General features: G+C 42.0%; 3 protein-coding genes and 1 long non-coding RNA gene across 5 annotated transcripts; 3 read left to right on the top strand and 1 right to left on the bottom strand.

Moving 5' to 3' along the window:
- Positions 1 to 189: 189 nt before the first annotated feature.
- On the top strand, positions 190 to 1665 carry LOC113762495. Its single transcript, XR_003467206.1, has 2 exons — positions 190 to 490; positions 1272 to 1665. It is a non-coding gene; the product is annotated as an uncharacterized LOC113762495 (long non-coding RNA).
- A 701-nt stretch (positions 1666 to 2366) lies between these two features.
- LOC113762482 (KH domain-containing protein At1g09660/At1g09670-like) lies at positions 2367 to 6647 on the bottom strand. Of its 2 annotated transcripts, none has more exons than XM_027305959.1 (8): positions 6454 to 6647; positions 6256 to 6374; positions 5593 to 5678; positions 4488 to 4630; positions 3589 to 3717; positions 3396 to 3512; positions 3004 to 3147; positions 2367 to 2930 (listed from the first exon to the last, which is right to left on the bottom strand). In XM_027305959.1, exons 2-8 carry the CDS (start codon positions 6339 to 6341, stop codon positions 2772 to 2774), a joined length of 864 nt encoding a protein of 287 aa, XP_027161760.1. In that variant the 5' UTR covers positions 6342 to 6374; positions 6454 to 6647; the 3' UTR covers positions 2367 to 2771. The 2 variants fall into 2 exon arrangements, with proteins under 2 accessions (XP_027161760.1, XP_027161751.1); XM_027305950.1 differs by having other exon boundaries at positions 6229 to 6374; positions 6454 to 6646.
- A 1685-nt stretch (positions 6648 to 8332) lies between these two features.
- On the top strand, positions 8333 to 9168 carry LOC113779240. Its single transcript, XM_027324774.1, has 2 exons — positions 8333 to 8388; positions 8798 to 9168. The coding sequence occupies exons 1-2, from the start codon at positions 8340 to 8342 to the stop codon at positions 9049 to 9051; spliced, it is 303 nt and encodes a 100-aa protein (XP_027180575.1). The 5' UTR covers positions 8333 to 8339; the 3' UTR covers positions 9052 to 9168.
- Positions 9169 to 25598: 16430 nt separating this feature from the next.
- Positions 25599 to 26563, top strand: LOC113760526 (stearoyl-[acyl-carrier-protein] 9-desaturase, chloroplastic-like). Its single transcript, XM_027303148.1, has 2 exons — positions 25599 to 25605; positions 26055 to 26563. Exons 1-2 carry the CDS (start codon positions 25599 to 25601, stop codon positions 26561 to 26563), a joined length of 516 nt encoding a protein of 171 aa, XP_027158949.1.
- The last annotated feature ends 981 nt before the right edge of the window (positions 26564 to 27544 follow it).

Raw genomic sequence — 27544 nt, 5'->3', positions numbered from 1 at the left:
ACGGTGCTTGACATGAGATATAGCAAGATGATGTTAAAGCATTTAACCTTATTCTTGTAGTCTTTAGTACGTGTTTTAAATTAATATATCTTGCTTCCTTGTTTAATGCTAATCTTATCAGCACTTGCTTATGTTTCCAGTAATGTTGAATAATATTGGTCTCACTTTGTTAGATCATCAGCCTATAAGATGTATTCATTTCCTGCTCAGGTACTTCAAATGATTCATCGAGTTCCAAAAATGGGACGAAGACTGATGGCCAATCTATTAAACATGGCAGCATGGGATCCAGTGTAGCAATAATATGCCTTGTTATTGTGGCTGTTGTGCTTTTATCTTTTTTCCTATTCAAGTTTTGGCAAAAGAAGAAGCGTGAAGAGCAGTACGCTCGCTTGCTTAAGTTGTTTGAAGAGGATGATGAGCTTGAGGTTGAGCTTGGTCTTCGGGATTGAGCTTTTGTTCATCTCTCAATGTGTTGAACATAACTGAGGTGAGGCTTTGGGTGTATCTCCCTGTTCGATGTTTAAAGTGTTGACTGTGTTGCTGTTGATGTCTCATTTAGCTCATTTCTGATTTTGGTTCAATTCCCTACATAAATATGAATCGATTTATAGTGTATATAGATAGTAGTAGGTACCTGTACATATATGCATCTTGTTTTGCATGAAGAGATGCAATATGAATGAGGGGTTACTTCTTGATGGTATCCTCGTATTGCAGAATTGTAACCACCTTAGTATATGGAGAACTGCAACATCTACATGAGTAGTTCAGAGTAGATCCAGCTTTTTTCTTAGAGAGCACTAATTTAGATGAAATAGGTGGATAGTAGGCTAAATATCAAACAGTAGTTTTCTTTCTCCATAAAAGCCTTGATTGTACTATCTCAATGTTGGGCCTGTGCAGGCAGGAGGGCAAAAGTGATTTTATTCATGCCAGATCCCATTCTCCTGCCAGTAGTATGGTGTTACTATTTGATATATTTTACCCTTCAAATGGCTGTCTCTAAAGTTACATCATATCTTTTGATTCTTATCCATGACCAAATAGTTTGTCTCTCCCTTTTCCACCCTTGTCTGTCTAGTTACTTAGCATGCTGCATCTGGCATGCATTTCCATCTTGATATTTGACCTATGGGGTTTGGTTGAGATATTCATCTTAGGGACAAGAGGAGATATTGACCTTTTATCTTATTTGCTCAATGTTATTATGCATGCGTTCTCTTTGAAAAAAGTTTGCATCCTTTTTCTCACTATAGCCTTCCGTGCAGATGTAATTGGCAATTCACTTTGGCGAATTGTTGTATGGACGCAATGTGATTATGGGCAATCGTCTACCCCCATGTTGAAGTTCATATATTTTAAATTTCTAGATTGTAGCATATGTATCAATATGAGTGAAATCAGGAAACTTGGGGTATTCCCTTTTTGGAGAATCATTTGTTGACACGTGATGAATGACAATCAATGGTTGCAGCTGAAATTGTATGATTGTACATATCTCAGCTTCATCCTTGGATAGAATTGTGGCCCCGTAGTTGTAGAGAAGACGTGTATCTCATTGAGTTCTCCGAGAAATCAAGATTATTTTTGCCAAACCTCAGTTTGGCAATCCTGTATGTAGAATTCAAGTTATTATATGCACATCATGTTTTGTTTGTTTGTTTGGCTGATAAACAGGTACATAAAGTAGATCCTCTGTGTTTTTATGCGTGCAGTAACCTTTTTACCCCTTTGTAGGGCTGGGGTTTCACGCAACTGTATGTAGATTAAGGGCTTGTCTAACTGGAACAATCTGGCTCACATTGCCTGTGCCCTCAAACCATGCCTTTGCTATCTGGCAGCGTGATATCTATGTGATGCTACTTGTATTTGTTGCACCGGGTACTTTAGACAGTGACTTAACCTTAGATACGGTTTTCGCCTTCCTTTGAGCAGGTTACGCAAAGCCATTTTTGCTTACCTACGTACAGCTTGAGCAGACTCGCCTCCTTGTACGAATGGTCCACTTGACATGGCTTCGGCAGGATTTTTCTTTGGAGCCAAGCAGAAGCATTCTTTAGTTAGCAAAGGGGAAAGGACCGGTTGCTTTATGTCCTCCTCAAAATAAATTAGCAAAGCCAGCTATGACAACCCTGAGGGGCTCAGAACGTAGGAGAGTATCTTGATACCTATACACTATTGTTCCCTCCTGTTACTTGGGGAGAGACAATGGATGGTATTGCCAGAGGCCAGAGGACGATGAAACTACAAAAGTTGGAGTGTGTTTAAATGGTTGCCAGATCCCATAATTGGCAAAAGGTCCAAGCACGGCTTTTAAACTCCTGTTGAGGATCCATACGTTTTAGACATCAAAGAAATATGTAAAAATACGCCTGCTATATGAAGCTTGTTGATTCACAATATTCTTTATCTGCAAACCATCGATGTATTATTACACAACTTGAAAGATAACCTTATCAAACGTGACCGCAAGATTGAAATTATTGAAGCTTATAATCATCTTTGTCAAAAACAAATTGATGAATATCATCACTCTGGCAGATTAAAGAATTGATGGTCAGATAGAAATGAAATCTTACAATAAACTATGTCGTGCAGTAGATCCTCGTCGAAGTGGTTAGCAACTTTAGGTTCCCCAAAACCATGCTCAGAGATCATGTAGGCAATTCAGTAACTTTTGCGGAAGCTTTTGCGACGGTGTAACTCAGGGAGGAGAAGATCAGGAGAAACCAACAGAGATGCCAGCAATCCATCATGTGTATTTGATGTTATCTCCCTGTCTTTGCACGTTTCATTCCAGTGCTATTAAAAGGAGACATGCTGGGGCTCATACTCGGGCTCATGATAGGGCTTTCTTCCCTTAGAGTTCCATTTAACATAGCTAATTCTCTTAGTTGTTGCTTCTTATAAAGATCCATGGACTCATCCTATGAAACAGAAGTGTAAGATATCTAAAAAAAATGAGATATTAAAAGACAGCAAAGTGGTTTCAACGCATACCACAGGTTTTAAAAGCTTTTCCAATATGGCAACTGCATGATCCACACGGGAATCAATCATATCTTCAGGAAATTCAGCTTCCAGCAAGATGTGTAGTGGCTCGTTGAGGTGTTCATATCCAGGTTTATCTTTTAATTTCTCTTCCTGAGGGGAGGAAATATGTCTCTAGTGAGCAAAACTTAGCATTTCAAAAACAAATTAAATGAGTTTGGAAGCCAACAACTACCATAAAGAACTGAAAGTTTCCTTTCAACTTTCCACAAAAGGGATGACAAAAACTTTCAATTTTATGTCAAATATATCCTCAATCCATTTGTATTTATGTTCATTTAAGCTTGAAACTCTCACAGTTAAAAATGAATTACCAAAGGGTTTGGAAAAGAATTTGTTACCTTGCTACAATCCTTAACCGAGCCCTGACCTCTTATATAAATTCTACATTCTGTCATGGCTTCAACACGTTTCAGGGAGTTTCCACGTGGACCCAGAATTCGGCCAACAAAATTATACTGGATGATTTCCAAGTTAGATTTCATTGCTATCAAGGAATCATAAACACAAAAAGTGAATATTGTTGCATCTTACATTTGGAAACTTGTCTACAGGAACATCCAGTCGGATGACTCTTTTCACAATGGGAGTAGTTCCTGGAACTGAATACCATTCCAGAGGGGAAGGTTGAAATGGAGCCAACTTCTGGAGAAGTCTATTTTCCTGAAACAAGTCAACTCATGCCACCATAAGTCTTACATTTGAAGAACATATGTTCAATCTCAATATCTAGCTTCTTAGATTATAAGAACCAGAAGCTCTTAACTAATGTATAGCCAAGACTAGTAACTTCAAAATTGCTTATGCACCGCAAGACATGTAATAAATCCAAATAATTCAATCAACTGAAATAAGAAACTAGAGGATCCAGACAATTATGGAACAAGGGATTAAACCTTATTCCAGATTAATATTTACACAGAATTTATGAGCAGATATACGTCATGTCTTGCCACTAACAGATCTAGGAAGAGTATTAGCTGCCTAATCCCTACAATAAATCATCCCTGTTATTGAGGAAGTTACGTCCCCAGTCAAAACAGACATTGCACCAAAGCTTAGGTTCATGAATATATAAATTTCTATTGAAGAAAAAAGATAAATAGGCTATCTTCCTCCAATTAGCAGTGGAGTTTGCAAATGGAAACGAAAACAAATTCTAAAAATTTGCCCTAGGATCTTTCTTGTAACAGTAAGCCAATTTATCGAGAATGCTGAACCAGACAGAATTTCAAAGATTTATGTGCTGCCTGTTCATAAAAATATGTTTCTATCTATATAAGACTTTTGACTATCAACAATTTGGCATATGGATGCTCTACACTAACAGATTAAGGTATCAAATCCTCATGAATTGCATAATCACAATAAATGTAAACCTATAAAGTATTGCCTTGCTTCACTAACTCTGTTGAAAGAGAAGGCACACATACCTCTGTTCCCAGTGGATTCCATGTCTCCACACTCATTGGTCCTCCATTAGGATGTTGACCTAATGATCCATATGGACTTTCATGGCCCATTCTTTCATGATCCAAATACTGATTTGATACCAATCCTGATACCCGCATGATTTCTACAAAAGGATGTTGTCAGCCAAAAAGCAAATTTAAAATCAAGCTTGTTTAGCTTACTCAAGTGAAATGCCAATAAGAGGCTAAACTTCAAAAAGAAGGGATTACATCACAAAAGGTCAATTACTGTTACTGCTGGAATTTTCCATAATTAATTCACATCGCTATTTAAAAGTCAATTTAAAGCTAAAAAGCAGAGCTAGAGCAGAGCCTATTATTTGGCATGCTAATGCATTACGTCTTGTGATGCAGTACTTATTATCACAGACACCAACCAATCCAGAATCCTCTTCTCAGTTTCCGGTGGTGTTGGTGCTGAAGATTTAAATTTGGCAATAGTTAAATCAATAATATTCACCTAAGCCTCGCATGATAGAAGCACAATAGGTGATGAACAGCTAATGAGTAGTGGTGACCATATAGCAAAAACGGTGATTGTCTTCAGAATGGTCACTCTTTCTAGGAAAGCCAGCTCAAGATATTTGAACAGTTTAAACATAAAAAATATGTGTCGTAGGCTTTTCGGGCTGGGTAAAAAATTATGACAGAAATGTTATGTTTGTACTATCAATAAAATGCTACACTTAACTCTAGTATTCTACTTTTTTGTTTCAAGGCACAGCATAACAATCTTGCCAATGGTCAGAAAAAAAAAATTAATGCAACATTAGATTGATTAATAGGAAGCAAACTCTACGAAATATATGACACCATATAAATGGATGTAAGTGTTTAAACATTATTGCTTCACATGTGGTGTAAGTGTGTTTGGATAGTACTTATTTGGCCAAAAATTGTTTGCATGCATCACAAACACATCTTCCAACACGCCTTTTTATCTTTTCAATCACCTTTTTATCTCACATAAGTCACATCACAAAAAGTGCTACATTAATTTTTCCAAATAATATTCCAACTAATCTACTATGACAAAATGTGCGACAGTAATTTTACAATGTACAACCTTGATTTAGAAGCCTGCTGCATACACGCAAAATTGGTATAAAAGGTCCCAAATTGCGCCTCTCTGCTATTAAATCTGCCAGATATCTGGAAGAAGTAAAGAATTTAAATCGTGAACATTAATAAAAAGAGTATAAAAGTAAAGTATTATCAATAGGAGGACATTTAAAGTGAAAATCCTCAGCATGATATGTTGAAAATGCATAAAATCCTCTTTCGACATGCGTAAAGTATTATCAATAGGAGGACATTTAAAGTCAAAATCCTCAACATGATATGTTGAAAATGCATAAAATCCTCTTTCAACATGCTTAATCAATTTTTTTGTTGATGTATTTGCAAATTGAACATCAGAAATTTGTCCACGAATGAAAGCCAAAGACAGCACAAGAGTTACAAACCTATGCAAATATTGCTGTATTAGGACGTCAAGTCAGCAAAAGACCGACGAGATGACACTCAAACCTCTTAGGAGACCACCACAAACGAAAAACACAAACATCGTACTAAAGTCATGCAACAAAAGAAACCAGACTAGAGAGATCCACATCAATAAATGAAAATTAGATATTGAAATTGTTACATAAATACATGAACTTGGATGAAAAAACAGACTTGGGAAAATCAAAGTTGTGACCTTTCACGATCTGAAATGGAAGTAGACCTCTGAAGTGGGGGATGACCTCCAGATGGAGAGTACTGAAAGTAACTCCCTGCAGCTATTCTATTCTCCATAAACCCAAAAACCATAAACTGGCTGCAAAGCAACTAACTTGACCAACTCTGCAATCAAGAAAACAATTTACAAGTTATAAAGGACAGTTCAAAAAACATAGATAGGTAGAAGGGGTTGGGGGCTTACTGGGGATGTGGGATGGAGGCAAACGGGGTTAAGGGGAAAGGGTTGAATGGGAATTAGAGAGGAAGTGAAGGTCTTCTTCCCTCCCTACTTATTGGACCTCTCACTTCCTTGCTGGGGGAAGAGAGAAGAAGAAAGAGACGGATAGGGGAAAACCCCCTACTACTAAATAGTGGACCTCTCACTGACTGCTACTTGTGAATTGTGATTCTTTCCCTATGCCATGTTTTTGTGTGTGTTTAGGAGTGTGCTCGGAGGGGAACACATATTAACAAGTTGAATTTGTTGTACTTTTTTATGTGTGATTTAGATGTCACGTTCTCTCGATAATATCTAGTATACCTTTTTTTTTTTGTCATTCACTATATTAATGAATATTGTTGTGTATTAAGTAAACTATTATATTGATATGAGATTGTAGGAAAACTTTTGAGTATCTGATGTAGTGTTTATAGTTGGTACAATGGTTAGCATAAAAAATTTTTAGATAAAAGAGGAACATTAGAACAAAGATAAGTGTTTATTTAATGGTGATTTGGATGTTGATGGGTAGGTATTAGTCATAGCAAGTAAGATAAAAGAAACAGAGATTGTGAACCATTTTTTTCCTTTACATTTTTGTTGTGAATTATAACTTAAGGGCATTATAGGAATTTTGAGAAAAAGTATAGCCTTTTGTGCCTAAAATGTTGCTTAAATAGTGAAAATAGGTGAGGTAGGTACAATTTTTAGAACTTGAGGGGAGCTTTCTGCAATTGTAAAAAACTTAGGGGAGGTATGTGAAATTAACCCAATAAATAATTAAACCATGAGAACTTTTGTTTAATACAAAATAACACAACGTTTACCCTTACAAATCCAGCCAAAATGTATTCCGAATCATTCAAGTCTTAACATAATTTGTTTGACCAGATAGCAAAGTGCAACAGATCTACATGGCACGAAGTGCCTTTTTTTTTTTTTTTTTTTTGGAGAGACTGGTTTTTGGGGCCTACTTGCCGTTAAAATGAAAAGTTCTTTTTTTTTCAATAATTTTTGTGTGAAATAGCAGCAATTTCAGGCACTAGAGATATGTGAATGCATAGGAAGTTAGAGCTCCACAAAAAATATATAAGTAAAAGAATAAAAAACAAAAAGATTTGTACTTCAATTCTTCAAGTGAGACTCTAAGTCTAATTAAGAAAAAAAGCGTAAAGGAAGAGCTCGAGAGTCAAATTAAAACTTTACAATTACTTGATTGATGACCCTATTGATTAATTCCAATGTTCAAGAAACTAAAAGGAGGCATGGAACTCAAGAGCATTAAGAAATAAGGATCGAGGGCATGGTACTTCGTTCGCAATTGTATGACCATATTTGTACAATCATTTGACCTGCAAAAATGCCATAACAAAACGATGGGTGAAGTAGGAAAGATTTTCTTAGGATCTGTTTGGATGAGGGATTTGGATTTGAAATCCACCCATCAATTGGAGGAATTTCAATGCTCAAAATTATATAGTGGAGAGAATGACATAAAATATGCATCCGTAATTTATCTCAAGGAGGAAGCATGTTTAGCCAAAAGACTCATTGGCTTGGTTTAAATTGACAATACCGTAGAATAAATAGTCCTAATGTTTCAGGTTATATGACCATATAATTCAATTTAGGGTAAAATACACTTTACTTCTGTGATTTAGCACTTTTCCACATAAACCCCTTGAGGTATTTTGTCTAATAAAATGGATTAAATGCACAAAAAAACCCCACAAACTATATATCTAATTATAGTTTACTCCTAAAGTGTTTCTATAGGCACTCCCCAAGGGGTTACATCTACCGTTTCATTCAGCACCATATATATACGCATGTGTGCAAAAGTTTATGCACTCAGGATCTCACATCAAATGGCTTTTAATTATTCTTTCTTCGTTGTTCTTGTGCTCCTTGCATCTAGTTAGTCTCTCGTACTTATTTTGTTTTATCATTTGCATACAGTCATAATTAACACAATAGTCTCTCTCTCTCTCTCTCTCTCTCTAAGCATATTTCATATAGTATTCAAATTATTCGTATCATCTAATATGAAAGGAAGGAAATGGTATCATGAGAGAGTAAAAACATTATTGCAAGGACATTTTTTTGGGGGGATGGGTCATGGGTGGCACAAAAAGTGCCTATTAGAGAAGTTTAGGGGGTAAAGTGCAACTAAGGTGAAAGTTCACGGAGATTTAATGCATTTAACCTAATTGAATTGTTAGTTTGTCTTTAAATTCAATTAGAGTATTAATTACTAGTAGAACTCAATTACCATCCATTACTAGCTAATTTCCTTCTAAGATTTTTTTTTTAATTTCTTTTGCAGGTGTGGTGCTGGGGCAAGATGAAGCTGGGGAAGCTACAGAAACCACCAATGCTGTCAAAACTGCATCCAGAAAAATGCTGCCAATTGGAGGACAGATTATAAAAATGCTTGGCGTTGGAGTTCATGATGGTCAGGAAGGGAAATGTTCACCCGCCGGGAAACCCGGCAGATATAATCCATGGGGCTGTTGTGGTGTCTGTGTGTGCGTCGTCGCTGACGTTACGGATGAGGGTAGCTGTCTTGGTATCTGCTGAATCATGCTAAAGCTCCAAGCTAAAATGCTGCTAGCATCTAAATGAACAATTAGCAAATTGTTCTAGCCGTTGCATAAATAAATGGAAGCATGGTTCTAGTGTAGTATGTTATCTCCAGCTGTTGAATAATTTATTGTAAATGGATTTTCAGTCGGAAATCCATTTCTTTTGTGTATGAACTTCCTTTTTATTATTTTCTGCAATTTCCATTCTTATGTTTTCTTTTATCTATCAATTTTTAAAGTTTAGGCTTTGGGATAAAGATTTATTTTGTTCAATTATCTTTATGTTCTCTCTATTAAACTCTCTCGATTTTTATTTTTGCAACTTTTTCTTCTTTTTTTTTGTGAATTTTATTTATTGTTGTGAGTAGAGGACGAATTTCTTAGTATATTGTCGATTTTGAAAAAGTTCACAAAATTGGGGTTGTGTGGGGAGTTTTGCTGGTTAAGGGGTCGCTGCAATTAGGAGTGGAGGCGACTAGAAAAAAAGAGTTTTAATTTTCATTTTTTTTGGTTTCATTTTTTGGTTCGGTTTTTTTTTTTTTTTTTTTTAAATAACAACGCTTCATGAGCCGCGAAAGGGCCTTAAAGCCTGACCATGATTTTACAGGACGTCAGAAGCAACTTTTGACTTTTGTTGACATGTCAGATGACTTTTTGAATTTTATTGCTTGAGACCAAAATTATTTGCGGACTGAAAAGAGTAGTACTTTTTGACTTTTTTTTCATATGTCAGACTACTTTTTCACTTTTTTGTTTGAGGCCAAATTATTTGCTTCATGCGGAGAGGAGGCACTAAATAAATTTTTTCGTATTTGCTACTTGATTTGCGGCGTAAAAAATTTTTTTTTATTGACGCAGCAAATTTGATTTACGGCGTCGAGTAGAATTTTTTTTTGTCGATCAAAATATTTTCTTTAAAGTGAGATGGCTTAATTTAATTGAAAAATAATATTTTTAAAATAAAACTGCAAATCTTGATTGCGGTGACAATTTTTTCACCGTCAACCCCATCAACCCAACATATCCAATGGTTGTCATTGGATAAAAAAGGCCAACGGCCATGCACTAATTTTTTTTTAAACTAAACTAATCAAAGTTAAGTATTTAGTCAAAAACAATTTGTAGTCAATGCAGTACTACAATTATTTGTTTGCCGACAATAGCTATTCTGCCCCATCTTTACGGACAACCTTAACATTTCTCTCTTCTCTATATATTCACTTGAGAAAACACACTTCCTTCGTTTTCTTTCTTTTTCTGGTGTGGTCCTCATCTTCTTCTTCATCGTTTTTACAAATTTTTCTTAGCTTTCCCTTTCTGGTGGTCCTCATCTTATATTTCTCCTAAATTTTCGAGAATAACTGATCGATTAAGACGATGATTCAGGAAAGCAACGTTACAATTTGAGGGGTGGATCGGAAAGAAATTTTGTAAAGAAACGACATATCACTGACCAGGTTAGTTTATTTAATAATTTTGTTAATAATATTTGTATTATATTTGCAGTTATGTTAAGTTCTAAATATTATGCTACTTTACATTTATTTAATTCTGGAATGAGATATTTATTTATAGTTTGCAGTAGTCTTTTATTTATGGTTTGCAGTAGTCTTTTATTTATGATTTATTTATGGTTTGCCTACAAGTCTTTTAGGTGAATTAATAATGACTATTAATAGTAAGATATATTATTAAATGATTATTTATTGATATTAAAGGTCAGATGAATAAACGGTGATAGTTTTTAACATTTAATAATCGTTGGCAGGTGAATTAATATTTACATTTAAGATTATTTAACAGTCAAATGATAAGGTTAGCCTTTATGGTTACTAAAGAAGTTTTTTAAAGATTATTTATTGACGGATTTTAGAATTAATTTTATCGATGCAGTAGTCGTTTAGGCGAATGATGAATAAAAGGTAAATAATGGTAGATGTTAAATAGTAAATAGTAAATAGTAAGTGATAAAAGATAAAAGATAAATGTTAAATAGTAAATAATAAATAATAAATAATAAATTGTAAATAATAAGTGGTAAGTAGTAAATAGTAAATGATAAATAGTAAATAGTAAAAAGTAACTGATAATGTAAATGGTAAATGGTAAATAGTAAAGGGTAAATAGTAAATAGTAAACGGTAAATAATAAATGGTAAATGATAAATAGTTAATAGTTAATAGTTAATAATAAATAGTAAGTAATAAATAATAAATAATAAATAATAAATAGTAAATACTGAGTGTTTAAAATTATATAGTAAAAATAACAATAATACAATATGAGATAGTGAGATATTAATTGATACATTAATAATACCAGTACTAGTAATCTATAGTTTAGTAATATTAATATGAATAATAAACAATAAGTAATACTAATAGTTTTAAAAATATAAGTTACAGTACTACAAGCATGGTCTAATAATACTTATGATTAATTAAAGAAAATCATTACTCTAATAATGTGAATAATACTATTTGTTTGATAAATTTATTTTTATTTATTTATTTGATATTGATGATTATTTTATTAGTGGTGCTATTACCAATGAAAACGTTTATTGCATTAATATTTGTAATTATGATAAGTTGTTAAAAGAAATAAGTTGACATAAAAATATTCGTAAGATTAAGGAAAAAATGTCGATGGATCTTGCATTGGTGTTTCAATTTTATTGAGGAGGCAGAATAAACGAGACCGGAGGATCATTCGCATATGAACCTCCATGGTGTAAAAAAGCTGTTTTAGTGAAACATCGAATAAGTTATGATGAATTGGTGGATAGAGTGTACACCTACATGCAATTAGATCAGAATATTTGCAAGTTGAATCTATGGTTTAGAAATGCTGTTGGCCAAAACATATTTGCTGGAGTACAATTGGAATGCGAAGATGACATTGATACACTATATCATATGAAGTTGATGTCACCACACACGGCATGTGAGATATATGTAGAAGTAGAGCCACGAACCTATCATATTCAAAGTGACCATGAGGGTGGACAAACATCATTACTCGAGAATGATTTTGAAAAGGAGTCAAACAGTATGTTTTGTACTGAGGTAACTGAAAGTGCAAGGATGATAAATCGTTCTTTTGATGAGTTGCCTCAAACGGAAATTTTCAATCCGACAATTCTATCGACCATACCAGATAGTGAAGGAGTTAATGTTGATCAAGACACGGAACCAGAACCAGACGGTGATGATTCGGACGATGATGAGCAGGATCAAATAGATGAAGAATCTGACAATCCACCGGTTCAATCGGCTGCCGGTCCATCGACCTCATATCATATACCAGCCCAACTAAATGATCTTGAAGGTGTGCAAGCCTCACTGCATTTTGATCCATTTAAGAAAGGAGTTTCGGCGGAGTACAATGTGTGGGATGAGCGGACAAAGGAGCTTAGATTGGGAATGGTTTTTGAAACAAAGAACGACGTGCAGAGAGCTGTCAAACTTTGGTCGATCAAACACAACAGGGAGTTCAAAGTGCGAGAAAGTAAATCGATGACTTGGTATGTCCGCTGCAAGTCCCATAGTGCTTCGCTTCCATGCAATTGGCAGCTAAGAGCCACTCTAAGATGCACACATAACATGTGGAAAACTGTAACATTTGTGAAGGAACACACGTGTGTGCGAGTTTCGAATTCCAATGACCACCGACAGTTGAGTTCGGAACTCATAGCCGAGTACATAATACATCACGTCCAGAATGGTCCGTTATATGCCATCAAAGAAATACAAACGAGCATTAAACGTGCTTTTGATACGGATGTTTCGTACAAAAAAGCATGGTATGCTAGGCAACGTGCGATTGATATTGTGTATGGTGATTGGCCAACTTCTATAGCTGCGCTCCCTATGTACATGCAGGAATTGGTGAAAGCCAATCCTGGAACAGTTGTTGAGTGGGAGCACCATCCGCAAAGTAGTACTGGATGCATCATCTTTCATTACGTGTTTTAGGCATTTGGACCGGTAATCGAGTCATTTCGACACCTTAAGCCAGTTATTTGTGTTGACGGCACATTTATGAAGGGTACATACAAAGCAAAATTATTGGTTGCTGTTGGTTTTGATGCTTCCAATCGGCAGTGGCTACTTGCATTCGCACTTGTAGATGAAGAGACAAATCGGAGTTGGACATGATTCACGTTGCATTTGCGACGTCATGTGTGCCGTGAGGTGGAAAATATCTGCGTTATTTCGGATAGGCACAAAGACATAACACATGCTATGAATACTTTACCGGAGTGGAAAGAACCGTTGGCCATGCACCGATACTGTTTAGTACACGTGCAGAGCAACTTTGCCCAAAAATTTTGAAATCAAAGGTATATATATTTTTGAATATTACATTCGGAATACATAGCATGAATACCTACTAAATATGAGTTTAATCATCGATTAATTATCATTGTCTAGATTGAAGGATCTTATGTGGGCTGCCGGTGCAGCAAATCAAGCAAAAAATATAAGGCATTTATGGAACAAATATGGTTGTTAAATGAAGAGGCGTATAAATGGTTGAATGGTGGTTCTATGAAACCGGAACAGTGGACATTATGCAAGGATGGGGGATATCGGTGGGGCCACACATCGACGAACGTAGCTGAGTGCTTTAACAATGTATTGTGCAATGCTCGATTATTACCAATAATAGCATGCGTACAGTTCACTTTTAATCAAATTGTTGAACTCTTTATGTCTAAGCGGAAATTGGCCTTCAACACCATGTATGCTTTTCCGAAAGAAATATGGAAGCCATTTTTGGAAAATGAACTAAAAGCAAGGACACACTCAGTCCAAGTATATGATCATAGAGGTGGAATTTATTGCGTTACTATTGGTCGATGCGATAATAGAAAAGGTGGCAATGCGCAGATTATTCAGTTTGGGAATGGCACATGTACATGTGGCAAGTGGGCTGAGCTTAGATTTCCATGCTCGAACGTATTTGCAGCTTGTTATAGGTCGGGTACAAATCCGTACCATTTGGTAGGTCACGTGCACACATTTTCAGCATGGCAATCTTCGCTTCAAGGACAGTTTCAACCTCTACCGGATTCAGCTTATTGGATCTCTTCGGAGTTGCGACTTAACTATGATGTAGGAAGAATTAAACAAAAGAGACCCGGTCCTAAGGCCATTGCAAGAATATATAACCAAATGGATCGTCGATGTCCCGATGCGCCTCGTCGTTGTAGTCACTGTTCACAGACAGGCCACAACGCCTCCAATTGCCCTTATTCTAGTCATTTTCATGTGTAAAATCTTGAATGGAATGAAAATTTAGTTAAAGGTTGTGTTGTAGTTATTTATGTATTATGTTAGTTATTTGCTTGAGTTTTTGACTATATGTCTATTGCTGACGTACAATTTAATAAAATTGAGACTATGTGTTGACTATTAATAAATATTTGATTGTGCAGATTATCCTAAACATGTCACATTGGCCTAGACAAACGCTCGATCCTATATAGGGTCCGCACGAAGATGGCGTATTATATTTGCAGGATATACATCGATCGAAGGCCGTGTTTTTAGGGTAAGAGAGTCAGCTCGATATAAAATGAGCTGATGGTTTTTTTTGGGATTTGGTACGAAATCAGTTGAATCCTCGGATAGCAAATTACCTTCGTGTAATAGGTTTTTGGGGGATCGTACAGGCAGGGTAATTTGAAATTGATCACAGCGCTTATTGAGCGATGGAGGCAGGAGACCCACACATTTCATCTTCCTATTGGTGAGGCCACAGTCACTTTACAGGACGTGTAGGTATTATAGGGTCTACGTGTCGACAGATTACCAGTGACACTTATTGATCGAAATAGAAATGTTGCACACAAGAAGCAATTGATCGAGGAGCTTCTAGGTTTTAGACCTGAGGCACGACACTTTAAAGATGGAAGGTTGAAACTTGTTCCAATATTTGACTTTTAATACGAGCCTCTTCCAGATGATGCACCGGAGGAATTAGTTCGACAGCATGTTCGATGCTACATTTTGATCTTATTTGCTGGGCAATTATTTGCCGACACGTGTGGAAATGTTGTAAGTTGCCACTGGTTGGATTACTTACGAGACCTAGAGGCTTTGAGTAATTTTAGTTGGGGCAGCGCCACACTTGCCTGTTTATATTCCCGTCTCTGTAAAGCATCTTACGCAACCACAAGCTGCACAGCTGGCCCGCACATGCTTTTGCAGGTACTGCATGCATAATTTTGGAATCATTGCACGTCCATATTTCATTTAATAGTGATTTTTTAGTGAAAAATTTTATATTTTTTTATAGTTATGGGCATGGGAAAGGATGCCCAGGATTCGTCCGACCGTTTTGTTTCCTGCTGTACAAGGCGATAATTTTCCCAGAGGTGGTCGTTGGGCAGGAGAACGTACAACTAGATATGTGCCATCGCATGTCGTCTCATTATTTTGTGATGCACTCATGAAGATGGGAGCCGACGAGGTACTCAAACTAATATACAATTTTGATAGCAAACTCTGAATATGTATTTATAATCGCACTTACTTGAACTAATTTATTGTCATAGTTTATCTGGGAGCCATATTCTACCGACCTTATTGCACAGCTCCCCGCTTATTGCTCAGCCGGACAGCACATATGGCGGTCAGTAGTTCCATGGATATATTGGGAGGTTGTGGAATTTCACTTTCCACAACGGGTACTACGACAATTTGGGTTATTTCAACTGATACCTGCCTCCGTCGATACAAACACGGATAAGAAATTACATTCTTTAGGTCGCTCAGACTGTTCCGGAAAGGATTGGGCCCAGTACCATAGTCATTGGGTGCAATATTGGGAACGTCATGCTCAATCGGTTGTTAGTGGATATCGCAGCGATCCATTAATACCTTCAAATGAGTACATTGTATGGTACCAGAACATTACTGTACGCTATATAGCACCTCCTGTTTCACGACAAGTAGTAGATGATACTCATCGGCCAGATGGGGGACAGTTTGACTATTTGGTAAATTATTAAACCCTTTTTCTTTTTATGTAATTAAATCACATTGCATGTTTATTTCTTAACATATAATATGACTATAATATACAAATTTCTTTTTTTTTAGGTTGATTCGATGTCTCGGATTGGTTCGATCTGTGGGATGTATCTTGATCCCGAAAATCCAACGCAGTGTGCTCATCCGGGACTAATAGCCATTCGTGAGAAGGCATTTGGCGCATTACAGTACCTGAATCTAGGACATAAAACAGTAGCTGGTCCATTTGTTCGTCAATATATTAGTCAATCTGCCTCTTCTGCTGCCCCTTTTCAGATGCCTGTCGAGCATCTACCTAGGGAAGTCCGTGGTAAGAAACAAGCAGTTAGACGTCGCAGAGGAAGCACCTCTACGCATGCTGTTTATGTTCCGGACGAAGATATAATGCAGACTTCATCACTATCCGGTTACGATCCACCTGTTGGCATACACTTTTCTCATAATGAAGCTTTCTTCACACCTCCTACTGTGCCAGCTTTTGGAGGTCATTTCAGTGACACACCTACTCCCATACCCGTATTTGGTTATACGTCTGCTGTTGCATCGTCGTCTACAATGATTGATACAACGATGTGTCCAGAAATTCAGTTTCAGGATAATCTTGATCAAATGCACCATTTTATAGGGATCTCGACTGGTTTCTCACCTGCTTTGCATAAAGACGACGACAGTGTTCCCATTAGTGCTTCTTTTAGAGCGTCTATACATGGTTCTTGTCCTAGATGCGGTCAAACTCCGGTATTCGATCCCTCCGTTGACGATGATGATGATCAAACACCTGAACAAGTTCATGCACTACCTCGGAGGTCCGAACGATTACAATTAGGACAAGATCTACCACATAAGAGAATTCATTAGAAATGTGATTGTTCTACCACTCCGCGATATAAGGGCAAGAGGTGCATTGATGGGTGAAATATTTATCAAAACTCTCATTTTATTGCTAATTATTACATTCTATAAATATTGTTTAATGTTGCATTATTTATTATTATTCAATTTAGCATTATCATTAAAAATTTTAAAAATATGACTTAGGTAAATTTTACAATATTTTTAACACCATACCAATTATTTAAATTCTAAACTCTAATTATGTCTAATTTATTATTATTTAAGTTTATATAGTAATTATTACATTCTGTAAATATTTTATTATTTATCATTATTGATTGCAATAATAATATTATAAAACTTAAAAATATGACTTAAGTAAATTTTATTAGTAATTTAATAGCATATTCAATTATCATGTTAATTTATAAATTTCTCATTATTCTAATATCATATTTTGAATTTTTCATAATTTTGGTTTATAATAGAATTTTAGTAATATGTTTGAGAGCAAGGATGGCCCGGCCAAGAAAAACGTCTTTGACCGGCTTTCTAAGGAGAAAGCCCCAGCTCCGCCAATGCCTCCGGAAAAAGGCTACACCCTCCTGACTCGGCCCCGAATCCAGATCCTAGTCGTCATGGAGGCGGAGGGCCTGGGAGAACGGCCGCCTAAGATGGGGACGCCTCGGAACAAACGACACCAGGACCGGTACTGTGCCTTCCACCGGGACGTTGGCATGACACAGAGGGGTGCTGGACCCTGCGGAAGGAGATCGAGGATCTGATCCAGCGCGGCTTACTGGGACGATTCGTGCGGCAAGATCGGCCAGGCCCGGAGTCGGGGCGCACCTACCGCGGAGACAGGGACGAGAGCCAGGGTCGCGATCACCCTGATCGGCGTGACGCTCCTCGGGATAGCTCCCCCGACCAGAACACCCAGAATCTAGCGGGGGTGATAAATACCATCGCTGGGGGATTCCACGGGGGGGATAGCCACACAGCTCGGAAAAACAGGCGACCTCCCCCCGAGGAGGAAGACTCCCTGAATCGCTTGCACATGGACGAGGAGATCACCTTCGGGTCCAGGGATGCGGTTCCCCTGGCGTCCGGGAACCACGAGCCTATCGTGATAGACGTCGTTACCAATAACTATCGGGTGAAGAAGGTGTACGTCGACCAAGGGAGTGCGGTGGACATCCTGTTCCACCGGGTGTTCAAAGAGCTCCGCTTGGAGGACAGACAATTGACTCCAGTTCGGACACCCCTGGTGGGTTTCACCAGACCACCCGTCAACCCGGAGGGAATGATCACCCTGATGGTCACGGTAGGGCAGGCTCCCAAATGCCGGACCATCCCTGTCAATTTCGAGGTGGTCAAACAACAATCCCCGTACAACGTGTTCCTGGGTCGGCCTGCTTTGAACGCCCTCCGAGCTATTCCCTCTTCGCTCCACCTCAGCGTCAAATTCCCCACTCCGGGAGGAGTAGCCGAGGTGCGTGGCGATCCAGAAGTGGCCAGAGCTTGCTACTTGGCCATACTTTGGGGACAGGAGAGGTGGTCGCCCAGACGATCACCTTGGAGCCCTACACTCCAGGGGAGGAGACCCGGCAGTTGAGCACCCAGGACGAGGTCGAGGAGTTCCCCCTGAGGGAAGATAGGCCTGACTAGGTCCTTCGCATTGGCGCATCGCTACATTCCGAGGAGAAGGAGGGTTTGAAGGCCCTGTTAAGGGGATACTCCCAGGTATTCGCGTGGACGGTGGAGGACATGCCCGGGATTCCAACTGATCTGGCCGTCCATCACCTTAACGTAGATCCCCGCTTCAAGCTAGTGAAGCAGAAGAAGAGAAGTTTCGCCCCAGAAAGGAATGAGGTGATCAAGAAGGAGGTCGGCAAGCTGCTGGAATCCAGGATCATCCTGGAGGTATACTACCCGACCTGACTAGCCAACCCGATCTTGGTGAAGAAGGAGGACCAGTCCTAGAGGATGTGCGTGGACTTCATAGATCTTAACAAGGCCTGCCTAAAGAACTGCTTCCCCTTGCTGAGGATCGACAGGTTAGTAGACTCTACTGTGGGTTTTGACGTTTTGTGCTTCTTGGATGCCTTCAAGGGATACCACCAGATAGAAATGGCCGAGGAAGATCGGGAAAAGACTTCCTTCATCACTGAGGAAGGGACATACTGTTACCGGACAATGCCGTTTGGATTGAAAAATGCTGGAGCTACCTACCAGCGCTTGGTCAACAAACTCTTCCAGGCTCAGATCGGCAGGAGTATGGAGGCCTACGTTGACGACATGATCGTCAAGAGCTGAACCGACCAGCAGCTCGTTCTCGACCTGAGTGAAATCTTGAACATTCTATGGGAGAGCCGGATGCGGTTGAACCCGCAGAAATGTACTTTCGGGGTTAGGTCGGGAAAGTTCCTGGACTTCCTGGTCTCCCGAGAGGGGATTCGGGCCAACCCGGATAAGCTCCGGACCATCGTGGATATAGCCCTTCCGAGGAACGTCAAGGAGGTCCAACGGCTCACGGGAATGATGACCGCCCTGAATAGATTCCTCTCGCGCTCCGCGGTGAGGGTGTTACCCTTCTTTCGGATCCTAAAAGCATACCTGGCTGAACTGCCTGCTCTGACCGCCCCGGAACAGGGAGAGACCCTGTTCCTATACTTATCTGCTTGCAACGAGGCCGTTAGCGCGATTTTGGTGCGGGAGGACAGGGGGACTCAGAGGTCCATATACTATGTTAGCCGAGCTTTACAGGGGCCGGAGACGCGGTACACGCCGACGAAAAAATTGGTTCTTGCCCTGGTACACGCCGCCAGGAAGTTCCGACCTTACTTCCAGGCCCACAGCATTGTAGTCATGACTGATCAGCCCTTACGACAGATACTCACAAAACCTGAGGTCTCGGACAGGATGACCAAGTGGGCCGTCGAGCTGGCCGAGTACGACATCGGCTACCAGCCTCGTACTGCTATCAAAACTCAGGTTTTGGCAGACTTCCTTACTGAGGGGGCGAGTTTGTCCATGGCTGAGCCGATCTCTTTGCCCAAGGACGTACGGCCGGAAGAGCCGTGGGAATTATTCGTGGACGGGGTCTCGAGTAAGGAGTGAAGCGGAGCCGGCCTGCTGCTTGCCTCGCCCACCGGGGAAGAGCTGACCTACGCGCTTAGATTTGACTTTCCGGCATCCAACAATGAGGCCGAGTATGAGGCCCTATTGACGGGACTGCGGATAGCCCACCAGATGGGTATAACCGCGATCAAAGTCGGGAGCGACTCGTAACTCGTAGTCCACCAAGTCCGCGGGGAGTACGAGGCCAAGGAGGACGTCATGAAGAAGTACTTGGCTAAGGTACGGGAGGCGATAACCCTGTTCGAAACTTTTGAAATCGAGCGGATGCCGAGGTCACAGAACAAGCGTGCGAACGCCCTGTCGAAACTGGCATCCTCCTCGTTCGCTCACCTGAGCAAGGGAGTGCTGGTGGAGGTAGTCAAGCATAAAAGCGTTGACCGGGTCTAGGTCTTGGCTATAGACAGCCCGGCCTCCTGGATGACTCCCCTCGCGGACTTTCTCAGCTCGGGTGCCCTCCCTGAGAACAAAATCGAGATTCGCCGACTCCAACTCAGAGCTGCTAAGTACGCCTACGCTGGGGGAACCCTCTATAGGAGGTCGTATTTGTAGCCCTGCTAAAGTGCGTGACTCCTGAAGAGGGGCGACTACGTCCTCCGTGAAGTTCACGAAGGCTTATGCGCGACGCATGTGGGGTCCCGGGTGTTGGCCAAGAAGTGTCTGCTCCTAGGCTACTATTGGCCTTCAGTGTTTCGGAACGCCGCGGCACTATCTCAAAAGTGTCAAGTTTGCCAGGTGCACGCCCCGCTGCGCCACCAGCCACCTCGGGAGATGATCCCCATCCAAAGTTCTTGGCCCTTTGCCCAGTGGGGAATAGACCTTCTGGGGCCTTTTCCTCGAGTCCCTGGGAGATACGAGTATCTCGTGGTGGCCATTGATTACTTCACCAAGTGTATGGAAGCGGAGCCTCTGGCCACTATCTCGGGGAAAGCAGTTCAGAAATTCTTTTGGAAGAGCATAGTTTGCCGCTTCGGATTTAGCGTGTTCTGATATCCGACAATGGACGACAGTTCGTTGAAAACCCCTTCAGGAGCTGGTGCGCCGTGTTGGGGATTAACCAACATTTCACATCGGTCGGCCACCCCCAGGCCAATGGCCAGGTGAAAAACGCTAACCGAACCATTCTGCAAGGACTAAAGACTAGGTTGGAACTGGCCCAGTTCAATTGGTTAGATGAACTCTCTAGTGTCCTCTGGGCTTACCGCACTACGCCAAGGGCGGCCACTCACGAGACCCCATTCTCCCTGACTTATGAGGCAGAAGCGGTGGTACCCGTAGAGATCGGCCTCCCTTCGCCTCGGACGCAGAACTTCGTTGTGACGGCCAACGAGGAAGAACTGCGGTGTAACTTGGACATGCTGGAAGCCAAACGCGAAGAAGCGGCGATACGGATGGTTAAGTACAAAGGTCAGCTCGCCCGCTATCATAACGCAAAGGTGAGGGAGATGCAGTACCGGCCGGGAGTCCTCGTCCTAAAAAAAAATTCAATTAGTCAGTCCCACAGTTCCAACAAACTTGATCCGAACTGGGAGGGACCGTACAAAGTCCTGGAAACGAGCCGAGCTGGCTACTGCAACCTTACGAAATTAGATGGAGTGGAAATACCCCGCACTTGGCACTTCTCGAACTTGCGATTGTTCGTGGGTTAGATTGGGCCAGGGTATCTTACTGTCTATTCTTCAGAATTCGTGTACAAGTTCATCATTGAATAAATGTCAGACTTTTAACCTTCCTTTTACCAACACCGTTTAACTTTTAAGTTTAGGTCCTACACTAGCACACTCAGACAGTGCTAAGTGTCCTAGTGGGGGGCTGGGTGATGGATGGTAATGGTAATGGATGGAATGCCTTTAAAGTTTGAGAGTGGATGCTCGACCCAGGAGGTCGGCATGGCTTAAAGCTTTAAAGTCTGGTGTTCGGCCCCAGAGGCCGGCACGTCATAAACTATTTTGATGCAGTTTGATAAAATCCGGGAGTTCGACGTTCGACCCAGGAGGTCGGCACGGATCAAAACTTGAAAGTCTGGTGTTCGACTCCAGAGGTCGGCATGTCGCTTTGCTTAAAGTTTGATAGATGCTTGACCCAGGAGATTGGCACGGCTCAAAACTTGAAAGTCTGGTGTTCAGCCCCAGAGGTCGGCACGTCGCTTTGCTTAAAGTTTGATAGATGCTCGGCCCAGGAGGTCGGCGCGAGGCCCTGATGGATCTATTTGGTGCTCGACCCAGGAAGTCGGCATACGGCTTTGATTGCTAGAGTTCAACGCTCGACCCAGGAGGTCGGCGAGGCTTAAAAACCTTAAGGATTGATGTTCGGCCCAGGAGGTCGGCACGCCGCTTAGGTTGCCGGAATTCGATTGTTAGTTTAGTTTGATTCGATTGTTGACTTATAGTTTGACGGGTGCTCGACCCAGGAGATCGGCATGGCTGCTTTAGTAAATCGGTTTGAACCCAGGCGGTCGGCATGCCATTTCGACTGTTAGGGTTCGGATTTCATGCGAAACTTGGAAGCCAGAAATTAGGTAATCTCGTTCGAATTTTGTATGTACATTCGAAACCTACATATTACAAAGCCTACCGAGCTAGATAAAAAGAAAAAAGAGAAAAGATGTACAACTCAACTCTCGAGAGACCCCTAAGTCGCCTAGGCCACCGGCTCCTTCCCGGAAGCTCTGCCCGGAGCCCCGTCCTCCACCAAGGGAACCTCCGTCAGGTCGGCTCCCACATCACTTCTGCCTACCAGGTCTTTCAGGACATGCCCCTTGCAATACCCGTCGAAGAGCCAGTCCAGCTTCTTCTCGGCCGGGGGATTGTAGTCCTTGAAGTCAGCCAAGTTGAAGCCAGGCAGGTTGAGGCCCTTCACCTGATCCAGCTCGGACCGGGTAGAGGCAAGCTGGACTTGGGCCGCTTCCAGCCCTTTGTCGGCCTCGCCCACCCGGGCCTTTAAGGAGTCCGCCTCCTTAAGGGCCTGGGCAAGCCTCTGCTCTGTCTCCCGATTCTTCTTTTACAATTTCTCCAAGTCGGGAGACAGCTCGGAGAAGCGGGTCACCAGGGCAGCTCCAGCGGCATCGGCCTGAGCAATGGAAAGAAAAATTAGCGTGCTGCTGACTCCATGTAAGGAAGGAACGGAGATGCAAGCGACCTAAATGAAAGGAGACCTACTTGAGTCTGGGCAGTGTAGTACATGTCCCGGAGCTCGGACGGGGTGGCCAGCTCCATCCACCTCCTATCTCGCGGGAGGACCGAGCCCGCAATCAGCTCGCGAGCCACCTCGAGGAATTGGGCTCGATCGTTGATAGAGAGCCCCCAGGACGGGCAGAAACGACGGGGGTCATGTATAGTGGGGGCCTGACCCGGCTTCACTGGGGCCACGTGGCGGAAGTGCCACAGGCTGGGGGGAGGCAACTCCCATGCGTGCTCCTCCGCGGAGCCAACCCCTAGGTGGACTGGACCCGCGTGGGAGGCGTCCCCCTACGTTAGCAGAGGAGGGGGTTGTGCTGGAGCTGACGTGAGCTTCTTCCCGGGTTGGGAGGGCTCGTCCCCTCGACCCCTCTTTTGTCCGGTCGTTTTCTTTTTGCTGGCGACCTGCTTGGAGGGGGATGAAGAGTGGGGCGTTTCTTTTGGAGAGGCCGAGCTGCCCCCTGGGGTCGGAGATGATGCTGAGGCCGTCTTGACTGCCTCCGGTTGCGGGATGGGGGCGACCTGCTCGGAGGGCGTGCCCAACAGTTTGGAGAGCCTCCTTACTATAGCAAACACCACCAAGTTAGTAAATGCAGGTCAATAAAAGACAGAAGGAAGCAATAGACTGCAGGAGCCTAGGGGCGGCATTACAAGTGTCGTAGTCAGTGGGGGAGGGCTTCACTTCTCCAGGGGACCCGGACAACGTCCCCATCAGCTTGGCCGCAGATATCTGCTCAGTGAAAAACCTGGCCGCGTAGAACTTCACGTTGGAGCTCACCAGCTGGCTGAGGGATTCGGAATCCAAGTCCTCCGGATAGGGGTCGGAGTCGACCTCCCCGACCTTCCACACATTAGGCGGAAAGCTCGTGGATTTGACAAAGAAGAAGTCCCCCTTCCAGTTTTTTACGGAAGAAGGGACCCCGAAGAGTAGATCTTGGGTGCCCTTTCCCCCCCGAACTTTGCTAGTACCTCGGCGGTACCACCTAGGAAGGGAGAGCTTGAGGGTGTAGGAGGCTCGGAAGAGAAAAAGAGAATAGGGGATGGAGCAGATTTGACAGAAGATTAGGAACCCAATGATGATCCTGATCGAATTGGAATGGACCTGGGTGATTCTGAGCCCCCAGTAGCTCAGGATCTCAGCCAGGGCTGGAGGAATTCGGAGCCGGAGCCCCGCGAGCAGCTGCTCTCTGTAGATGGCTACAAAGCCAGGGGGAGGTCGGCTGGCTAGGTCATTGGGCCAGGCAGCCCGCGGCTCGAAGGCCGGAGAAATGAAGAAAGACCAGGCCAGCTCGGCCACTACCTCGGGTGAGAGGGTGACCTCTTGCTGGTCTGGATAACCGAAGTCGAATCCAGGATCATCCCCCTGCTCGGAAGCAGGGGTTCCCTCGGAGGAGTCCCTGTCCTCTCCAACTCCCCCCTGGACTCCGCCGGGAGAGTCATGTGGAGACTTGGGGGAGGGAACAGAAGTGGCCTGCTGCTCGATGAGGGCATCGAGCTCGGTCACCTCCTCCAAGATTCGGGCAGAAGGAAAATGGACAGATAGAGAGCTCATGATGACTATGGGCTCGAGCAAGTCAAGGATATGGAAATTGGGATTGGAAGCAGAAGAGGAAGAAAGAGGAGGAGGGGGAGATGAAGATGAAGATGAGGATGAAGATGAGGAAGAAATGAGGATCCTAAGGGCTCTACGATAGGCCGAAATCTGAGAGGCGGTGGAGGTAACACCAGACCGATCCGACATAAAAAGCAGAAGGTGACGAAGGAAAGAAAAAAGTGCGAAGGAAGAGGGAAAATGACTTACTGATAAATGGAGTAAGAAAAGATGGAGAAATCGCCGGAATCTAGGCACTGAGAGCCGAAAGTCTTGTTGCTGGAAATTGAAAATGCACGAGGAGAGGAAAATGGCAAATAGAGTCGGATGAAATCTGGTAACCCCTATTTATAGGGGGTGAAATGGGGGGAAAAAGTTGTTTGAATTTGAACTGTCCCATGTGAACGCATTTAAGAGCGGTACGGAGACCGAAGGGACGCGACAACTGAAAGGACATGGGCGTAGCTTTTCAGTAACAGCACTGTACCAGAGGTGACCACGGCAGAGCAGTGCGACGCTGGACTCCCACGTGACAAGGGTATAGATTAGGTCTGCCTGGAAGCCTACCTAATCTAGGGGGCTAGTGCAGAGGCCCCGTCCTGGGCCTGGACACGTGGCAGCCCAGGAAGGGCAGAGCTGGGCTTGGACCCCAGACCCCTGACAACCGTTCTGGGGCACACCGCCACTAGGGCTCCGAAAGGCCCCTGGGAACCGTCCCGCAGAGGGCGGGGAGAATCCCCCTCAGCGCGGGATTGAGGCTATGCCGGGTAAGTTCCGAAACGTACGGAGGTCGGACTCTCGAGCAGGTATAAATGGTAACGTACACCAACTACGCAAGGTACGTTCACTATTGGCCAATTACGCCCGACTGCTTTATTTCCCGTGAACTTCACTCACCGGAAAACTAACTTGACCGTCGGAGTGCCCTCGGGGACAACCTCGGGGCTCCCCTATTAGGCCACTCTCTTGTTTGCTTTGCAGGCTTGGGACATGCTCAGCTCATCAGGTCAGCTTGGTCCGGGGAAGCTCAGCGCTTCTTCATATTTCAATTCCTCAAGTGAGACTCTAAGTCTAATTAAGAAAAAAAAAAGCATAAAGGAAGAGCTCCAGAGTCAAATTAAAGCTTTACAATTACTTGATTGATGACCCCATTGATTCATTCCAATGTTCAAGAAACTAAAAGGAGGTATGGAACTCAAGAGCATTAAGAAATAAGGATCGAGGGCAACTTTTATTTCCCATAGGAACACAGCCCGACTAGCCAAGGAACATGGGGACATCAAGTTGGCTCAGATCTATGGTACAATTGCCGCGGATGAAAAGCGTCATGAAACTGCCTACACCAAGATTGTTGAGAAGCTATATGAGATTGACCCTAATGGGACTGTGCTAGCATTTGCTAACATGATGAGGAAAAAAATTTCTATGCCAGCTCATTTGATGTATGATGGACGCGATGATGACCTTTTTGAGCACTTCTCAGCTGTTGCACAACGCCTTGGTGTTTACACAGCCAAGGACTATGCAGATATACTGGAGTTTTTGGTTGGCAGATGGAAAGTGGGAGATCTGACTGGACTATTTGCTGAGGGTCGCAAAGCTCAAGATTATGTCTGTGGGTTGCTTGCTAGAATCAGAAAGCTAGAAGAGAGAGCTCAAGCGAGAGCCAAACAAGGACCTTGCATACCCTTTAGCTGGATATATGACAGAGAAGTGCAGCTCTGATTGTATGACCAAAGAAGTTAAGTTGAACTCTCTGCCTAGTCTTTTCTTTCTTCCCAAAACACGTATATGTAGGTTGGATGTGAGCTGTAGCTTGCTTACAATTTCAAGCATTATGTCATTGGGGAGAGATTTTGTCAGGAATGACTTTTTGTAGATACTGTTTTATTTGTCTGGTATCAGTAGAACTCCTTATGGAGTTACTATAGTTTTATATCCTGCTTTGAATGGGTTATTGTATGTTTTGGACTTCTAGTCTAGTGTTATGTGACTGTAAACATATAATCAATATTAGGCAATTTTGATTATGGTCTACTAATAGGTATTGCTAATTTACTGCTTTTGATGCTTGTTCAGTTGCCCTATGTTGGGCTGCTTGGTGTTTGCTCCTGCTCTTTAGGTGTGCTGGTCACCAAACTATTACGATGGTAAACTCTTGGCCACTCAATCCATTGGACTTTCGAATGATTCACTCAACTACTTATTTTGTCTAAATCAGCCATTCTATACAATTTGGCCGGTAAATATTTTTCTACTCAGTAAGTTTTTTTATTGGGTTGATTATGGGGACACCATTGCCCATATGATCAATAAACATATCAAAGGAAATAAATCCACCAATCACCATATATAACAGTGAATTCAGGTAGTTGGTCACTAAGAGAGTTTTAAAACTCTATTTGGATGTAGGTCAAGGGATCAAATTTCTTGATTTGCATTCTAAATATTCAGACTTTTTTTGAAAAAAATTTCGCCAGCAGGTGTGTATAGAGTAAAAGTAGGTGTTGATTAGGAAACATAAAATAAAAAACATGATAAAGTTATTTGGTGTTTTAAAATTTTTTCTTCTATAAAATACTAGTAGGTATGGATACAAATGCACATAAACTTTATGGAATTAAGAAACATTACTGATTGGCCATTATTTTCCACAGTTAGAATTTTAGTGAGTTATTTGAAACTTTTGGAGGAAGAGATAGGTTG

Source organism: Coffea eugenioides, chromosome 1 (assembly GCF_003713205.1).
Source record: "Coffea eugenioides isolate CCC68of chromosome 1, Ceug_1.0, whole genome shotgun sequence".
In the NCBI taxonomy this organism is placed as follows: Eukaryota; Viridiplantae; Streptophyta; class Magnoliopsida; order Gentianales; family Rubiaceae; genus Coffea; species Coffea eugenioides.
This window is presented reverse-complemented; position numbering and strand designations above follow the sequence as displayed.

What these genes read in the sequence shown, in the direction of transcription:
- LOC113762482 (XM_027305950.1), bottom strand. Translation starts at nt 6,341, where the DNA reads ATGGTTTTTGGGTTTATGGAGAATAGAATAGCTGCAGGGAGTTACTTT. An exon ending in GGAATCCACTGGGAACAGAG is followed by an intron (nt 3,718 to 4,487) that starts GTATGTGTGCCT and finishes GACTTGTTTCAG; the next exon opens with GAAAATAGACTTCTCCAGAA. An exon ending in CGGTTAAGGATTGTAGCAAG is followed by an intron (nt 3,148 to 3,395) that starts GTAACAAATTCT and finishes TCCTCCCCTCAG; the next exon opens with GAAGAGAAATTAAAAGATAA.
- LOC113779240 (XM_027324774.1), top strand. Translation starts at nt 8,340, where the DNA reads ATGGCTTTTAATTATTCTTTCTTCGTTGTTCTTGTGCTCCTTGCATCT. An exon ending in TCTTGTGCTCCTTGCATCTA is followed by an intron (nt 8,389 to 8,797) that starts GTTAGTCTCTCG and finishes TTTCTTTTGCAG; the next exon opens with GTGTGGTGCTGGGGCAAGAT.